We start from the raw sequence: 7613 nt of genomic DNA, 5'->3' as shown, positions 1-7613 counted from the left end.
GCTTAAACTTGTAACCATCAGTTCACAAATTTCGGGATCATGATATGCCAACTTACAACATTTATACAATGCAAAAGCATCATCCATTACCCACCCATTTACCCTGTGAACTAACCATATAGTAAAAGTATAACCACATACATTACACATATTACACTTATGGAAAATATACCTTCAGATGGTTCTTGCTCAGTTTGGAGGTTCTTAGAATTGAGCTTGTGGTGATTGCTTATATCCTGAAATCAACCGATACACGGATTAAAAGATTAGTAGACGAAATGTAAAAGTATAACCACATACATTACACATATTACACTTATGGAAAATACCTTCAGATAGAAATAGAGCTACGATACGAGCTCTATGTCTCACATGTTTTCCGCTCCTAGAACACCACAACAAAATGGTGTTGTTGAACGAAAAAATCGCACCATACAAGAGATGGCACGCACTATGTTAAATTCATTTGATTTGCCAAAATATTTTTAGGCCGAAGCCGTCAATACGGCTTGCCATGTTTTAAATCGTATTTTGATTAGACCAAAGCTTAAGAAAAATCCTTATGAAATTTTTTTATGGAAAAACTCCTTTTATTGGTTATTTTCGTATCTTTGGTTGCAAATGTTTTATTTTAAATACAAAAGATCATCATGATAAATTTGATTCCAAAATTGATGTTGGTATTTTCTTAGGTTATGCACCTTGAAGTAAGGCTTATAGGGTCTTCAATAAACGAAGTCTCGTTGTTGAAGAATCTATAAACGTTACTTTTGATGAGACTAATGTTGGTTCTCAAGTTGTTGTACCTAGGAAAGATGATGATGATGATGTTGAGGGAGGATTGGACTTTTTACAAATCAATGATACTCCCTCTATAGAAGCTCAAAAGGATGTGGATTTCGTTTAATGGAAGGGGTTCTACGCTTGCCTTCAATCACCGCAATATCGCGCGGGCTAAGCAAAAAGTCGTCATCATCCGGTTCAATTGACTCGCCGACAACATCGTCATTAGCACCATCTCCACCATCATCATCTTCACCATCATCTTTATTTACATTCATTCTATCTACATCTCCTTCATCCTCATCCACATCACCACCATCCCCCTCATCTCCTACTCCACCATCACTTTCACCTTCACCTTCGCCTACATCTCTATCATCCTCCTCATTCCTGCCATCCTCATCGCCGCCATCACTATCATCTTCATCATCCTCGTCATCCTCATCTCCGATATCACTATCTACATCCTCTTGCCTTCCACCGAATATTTCCCTCTTCATCTTCAAGAGAAGGTTTAATTCAACTTTCTTTTCATGGATGAGCCGATCCAAATCAGCTTCAGTGATTGACTACATGTAAACAACCCAAGCACAGTTACATTCATGAATAAAACCAACGAAAGCATAGATAATTCACCAACATCAAATAATAAGTTCTATTTTAGCAAAAAGCACATTAAATTACTATTTGAACCCACATAATAATTGGAAAAGTAACATTACATACAAATAAACCATTATACCTTTCCCTTGAATTTTGAAGAGGTAGCTTCTTTAGTGGAAGTGGCGGCTTCAGCAATCCTCTTTTGAAATTGTAGAGACCTCGAGCCCTTATGATATTGGCCAAAATTATCCGGGTCTCTAATTAAATTGTGCAATGCATTCCTCCGTAAAGGTTTTGGACACTTGTAGAAGCTTAGGATGGGTGGTAGGGATTCAGCTCCTACACGAAGGCTTAGCTTTCCGACAAGCTCATAAAACCATATCTGTGAACATTTGATAATTTTAGTACAACAGTAAATATGACTAAATGAACTAAATATATAAAATGAAAAATGACATAAATATAGAAAATGTTAACTTACCACCAAAACCGATGCAAAGCCCCCTATATAACCACCTCTACTTCGATTTCCCTCCGACCTCTTGGTGATGGTCTTTTTAGCCTTAACCATCTCAGTCCTTAACACACTGAACACTGCTTCAGCCCAATTGTACTCATTAAGAGTGTCCAATTTCTCCGCATATCTAAATGCAAATAAAGGGCAACCCATATTAGCTTGAGGGCATAATATAAAGCCTATGATGAAAGCCACGAGCATCTGTGGCACAAGAGGATCTCTACGCTCAGCCATCTCCTGAATAAGTTCACCCATCCTACCCCTTCTAGCACAAACAATCTTCTTCTTTTCCTCGTTACTTTTCTTCTTTCCTCTCCTAGTCCTACACTTGCTATCCTCCACGATTTCTGTCTTCGACCTAAACGATAGCACGAGCTTGTAGATTGTCTCGCGATCGCTTCTATGGAACCTCGTGTCTACAATAGATCCTCCCATCGGAAGACCCGTAATTCTTGCAACATCTTGAACACTAAAAGAGGTCCATTTTCCTCCAATCTTGAAGCTATTTTTTTCAGCATCAAAGACTTCCAGCAAGCAATCCACTAGAACAGGGTGAATTGGAACATTAGCAACATCCAAATACCCAACGAAAGGTGTATCTCGAAGGGCTGTCCGATGATCCTCCAATGATGTAGAAGAAATATAATTTTGGAGGAGGTCTCGAAAGTAGCTAATATTTGATGGAATTCTAACCACATCCATCTTGTGCTTTTCTGCAACCAAAAAAAATTAAGCCAACGTTAGTATCATATCAATATTATACTTTTTTGAAAATGGATGCATAGTGAATATCCATTCTATCCCCGGTGAATATTTCTGTGATGTATGCCGTATGCTCATTATACCAAACGAGGCTTTACAAGCACAATGCGCACATTTATACTGTAAACGGTGCCTGTCCTTATATAGATGGATGAAGAATTGTATTGTGCATTGACGGATTTTAGAGGAAATAATCACTTCTTAAAATTAAATGTCAACGGGAGTTACAATGATTTGGCGGTTGCGGTGCAAAGTCTAATTGCTTGTAATGCAAGCATGATGAAGTTGACTTACAAAGTACCCCACACACAAGAAATGTATGTGCGTGTATGTGATGATGATGATGTATTGATAATGTTCAATATACATCGATGTTGCAAGGAGAATGTAGTTGTCATGAATGCTGACATGGATCGAGAGATATTATTTGGGCAACAATGTAATACTGTCCATATAAGGTAATTTACGCATTTGATATACATTAATACTTTTACCATCAATTTTAAAGTTATGGATTTCTTTAAACTCTTGTACAATTTTTTATGCAGGAATCCGTACATCCCTTCTAGTGAAGAACATGTATCTTATTCACAAAATCCTTCTTCTTCACAAAATATGTCTCGGGAAGTTGGGAGCTCTAGTATGATTCCTCTTGCATGGCACAATGCAATTAGAAGTGTTGGTCAAGAATTTGATGATGTTGAGCATTGTCGGCGGAGTTTAAGTAATTACTCTATTGCACGAGGGTTTAACTTTGCTTTTGTAAAAAATGAACGTAGAAGAGTGACAGTAAAATGCAAGGCCGTAAACTGTGCTTGGATGGTTCATTGCACCCGCCGTAGAGATAGTGATAAATTCTATGTAAAAAAAAAATTTGTGGTACTCATAGTTGTTTGGGAGGAGGCATAGGAAAGGAAGGATATAGCCGGGCATCTCGCAAGTGGAATGCTAATCATCTCAAATCCATCTTAAAGGAACAACCCACTTATCGTCCTATTGATTTTCAGAAGAAGCTTAAAGCAGAATTTGGATTGGACATCCCTTATCATAGGATTTGGTGGGGAAAAGAGCTAGCTCAACGTGAATTGTATGGTGATACTAAATATTCATATGACCAACTCCGATGGTATAAAGATAAAGTTATGGAAACTAATCCGGGATCAATTGTTCACTTAGAGCATGAAGATGGAAGATTTACAAGAGTTTTCGTATCTTATTATGCTTGTTGGAAGGGGTTTATGGAGGGATGCAGGCCAATGTTGTTCTTGGATGGTACTCATCTTTTTGATAGGTATGGTAGAGTTCAATCTAATCAAAACTTGCATTAATGTACTACTCTTCATAAATTTATTATACTTTCATTCATAATTGCTACCATACCGGTTGTATTATAGGTATAAAGGAACCTTACTCGCCGCAACTGCGCTAAATGGAGATGGGGGAATGTTTCCCGTAGCAATTTGCATATGCGGGACGGAGAATGAAAGTAATTGGGAATGGTTTTTGGAATGCATTCGAGACATTCTCTTCAACGATGAAGATCCGTACACTCCAGATGATGAGCTGGTTTTAATCTCCGATAGGGACAAAGGGCTTCAGAATTCCGTTAAGAAATCCTTTCCATGGTCGCATCACTCTTATTGTATCCGTCCATCACTCTTATTGTATTCGTCATCTTTTGGCTAATTTTAAGAATAACTTGTCAAAGAAAGGCATTGTACCACCTTTACGAGATGAATGTGTGCAAATTATGAAGAGGGCTGCTTATGCATACACTACTCGTTCCTATAACAATGATTGCAACGAGCTACGGAACAAATCTGAGATCGCCTATAATGAATTGTTGCGGATGAGTCCAGAAAATTGGGCTAATAGCTATTTTCCTGGGAAGAGGTTAATATGAAAGTTTACTTACAATTTTAAATGCAAATCATTTAGTTATATGTACATCTCTACTTACCATTTATTGACATGCATGTAGATATGGATGGTTGACATCAAACCTAGCGGAGTCATTCAATGCTTGGATCAAAGAAGCTCGTTATTTGCCAATTACCCAAACACTTGATAATATTCGTAAGAAAATGATGAGGATGGGTTTCGAAAGGCGGGAGGCATCCCACAAGTGGACCACAATATTTGTTCCTACTGTGGAAGAGCACCTCATTCAAATCAATGAGCAATCACGTTGTCTTTTTGCTATTCCTTCTACTACGGGAAGGTATGAGGTCTATGATTTCCCTACCGTTGAAGTAGATTTGAATGAGCGTACATGCACTTGTCGTGAATGGCAAGTTGTTGGGCTACCTTGCAAACATGCTCGTACTCGACCTCCTCGTTGATCGGTATGACGATCTTTGGTTGCGACACTACAGCTTTTGCAGAAAAGCTGTCGGCTCCCACTGTGGTCGCCAGTTTGTTTGTGTCAAAAGTTGCCTTTTCCATTGCTTTCAAACCTGTTTTACCGTTTATCGATTACAAGTTCAAACTGAAAAGAGAGTTGATCTTTTTATAAGATCTTCTCACAACGAAAAAATAAAGATTACAACTTTATCAAACAAAACGCAAATGTAGTAGATGTCAACAGTATGGTCACAACCGTAGAACATGTAGACAACCTATTGCAGACTAGTTGCAGACTAGATATATTGTAAAAATGCATGACTTTTGTGTGTTATAGTTTTGTGTAAGTGGCATACTTTTGAATCAATGTAAGACATGTTTTTAGCATAATTTGGTATGTGTTTGTTATGTGTTTGTATGATCGAGAGTTATGTGATACTTTTGGATCAATAGAAGGCATGTTTTGCTCTGAATTTTGGATGCAAGATATATGTTTGTGGCTTGGTTTGTCATCAGTCTATCTCGCTACACTTTCATTCTATCACTATACACTTTCAGCATAACACGCTACACTTACATGATAACACGCTACACTTACAGGATAACCCGCTACACTTGCAGTGTAACCCGCTACACTTGCAGTGTAACCCGCTACACTTACAGACTAACCCGCTACACTTACAGGATAACCCGCTCCACTTACAGGATAACACGCTATACTTACAGGATAACCCGCTACACTTGCAGTATAACCCGCTACACTTACAGCATAACACGCTACACTTACAGCATAACACGCTACACTTACAGCATAACACGCTACACTTACAGCATAACACGCTACACTTACAGCATAACACGCTACACTTACAGCATAACACGCTACACTTACAGCATAACACGCTACACTTACAGTCTAACCCGCTACACTTACAGGATAACCCGCTACACTTACAGCATAACACGCTACACTTACAGCATAACACGCTACACTTACAGCATAACACGCTACACTTACAGCATAACACTTATAGGATAACCCGCTACACTTACAGGATAATCCGCTACACTTGTAATGTAACCCGCTACACTTACACTACAAGATAACCCGCTACACTTACAGTGTAACCCGCTACACTTACAGGATAAACCCGCTACACTTGTAATACAACCCGCTACACTTACAGGCTAACCCGCTACACTTACAGGATAACCCGCTACACTTGCAATGTAACACGCTACACTTACAGTGTAACACGCTACACTTACAGGATAACCCGCTATACTTACAGGATAATCCACTACACTTTCAATCACAAACATAGATATGTTATAAAACATCCTCTACACTTAACACGCTACATTTTCAATCACAAACACTACACTTTCAATCACAAACATAGATATGTTACAAAACATCCTCTACACTTAACACACTACATTTTCAATCACAAACACAGTCACAAGCTGAAATATGCTACAAACTCACCACTACATTCACAGTCACAATTTGAGATATGTAACAAATTTTAACAATGACCAATTTGAGATACATTCACAGTCACAACTAATTGCACAAATTGAGATATGTTATAAAACATCCTCACATATATGTTACAAAACATCCTCACACGCATTTCAGATACATTCACAGTCACAAACTTAGTCAAAAGCTGAGAAATGTTACAAAACATACTCACACATATTTCAGATACACATATTACAGAACAATTTTAACTTAAATCTAGTTTTCCCTCTTCTTTATTGTTTTTCCTTTTCTAGCTGGCTCATTACTCGTCTCGGAGGCTCAACGGCTTAAACAAGCATCATTAGGAATAATTTTAAGTATATAAACAACTCTCAACATGCAAAGAATAATAAAGAATGTAATAGATAGTTGCAAACTTGGGTTAAAGGCTTTGTTTTTGTTTGCTATAATGGCTAATTCCTACAAAGCTTCCTGCTCTCTGATTCTCCAAAGCAAAAACCACCAAAGATTCACCATCAAGACTGCCAAAAGAGGTTATTCATCCTCATAGTTTCCAACCCGTTCAACAGCTCACCAATCTTCGAAGGATCAGTAAGCTTCGAAGGGCCAAATTCAACATTGAAATTGCCCAAGGGCCTTAAAATAATAGTAGACGAAATATAAAAGTATAGATGTCATCTGATGATTTACAACAATCAACAGGAAAAAAAGGATAGATGGCATCTAGCATCCAAGGAAGTGAGCTTGCGGTGATTGTTTATATCCTGAAATCAACCGATACAAGGATTAAAAGAATAGTAGACGGAATGTAAAAGTATAACCGCATACATTAAACATATTACAATTATGAAAAATATACCTTCAGATAGAAATAGAGCTACGATACGAGCTCTATGTCTTGCACAATCCTTTTGATCTATTGAAATTGCTTGACCGGATACGAGGCTAAACATATATGACATCAAGAACACCCCGCAATCTAGGCTACTGCAAGTACAAAAATAGGAAGTACAACTATAAAAAATTTCATGGAACCGCAATATATAAATTCTATGTATCGGCAAATACAGCAAAAACAACATAGGAATAGGTTGAATACACTCACCCACGTTGTTG

At 37.9% G+C, this 7613-nt stretch overlaps 2 protein-coding genes and 1 long non-coding RNA gene across 4 annotated transcripts in view; 2 read left to right on the top strand and 1 right to left on the bottom strand.

Annotated features, from left to right (window-relative positions):
- Positions 2813-3513, top strand: LOC109830862. Its single transcript, XM_020398223.1, has 3 exons — positions 2813-3123; positions 3214-3454; positions 3508-3513. Exons 1-3 carry the CDS (start codon positions 2813-2815, stop codon positions 3511-3513), a joined length of 558 nt encoding a protein of 185 aa, XP_020253812.1.
- LOC109830861 lies at positions 3550-5007 on the top strand. The gene is made up of 4 exons (XM_020398222.1): positions 3550-3956; positions 4060-4307; positions 4378-4558; positions 4647-5007. Exons 1-4 carry the CDS (start codon positions 3808-3810, stop codon positions 5005-5007), a joined length of 939 nt encoding a protein of 312 aa, XP_020253811.1. The 5' UTR covers positions 3550-3807.
- The window catches only part of LOC109830339, a 2539-nt gene continuing 1945 nt past the window's right edge, over positions 7020-7613 (bottom strand). Inside the window, exons 1-3 of one of the 2 annotated variants that reach the window (XR_002244267.1) lie at positions 7603-7613; positions 7357-7484; positions 7020-7261 (exon numbers count right to left, since the gene is read on the bottom strand). This is a non-coding gene — a long non-coding RNA (uncharacterized LOC109830339). The remainder of the gene's footprint in view (positions 7262-7356; positions 7485-7602) is intronic. The other variant, XR_002244268.1, reaches the window with a different exon arrangement.

Source organism: Asparagus officinalis, chromosome 2 (assembly GCF_001876935.1).
Source record: "Asparagus officinalis chromosome 2, Aspof.V1, whole genome shotgun sequence".
In the NCBI taxonomy this organism is placed as follows: Eukaryota; Viridiplantae; Streptophyta; class Magnoliopsida; order Asparagales; family Asparagaceae; genus Asparagus; species Asparagus officinalis.
Note: the sequence above shows the minus strand (reverse complement) of the source record. Positions and strands in the feature narration are given on the sequence as shown.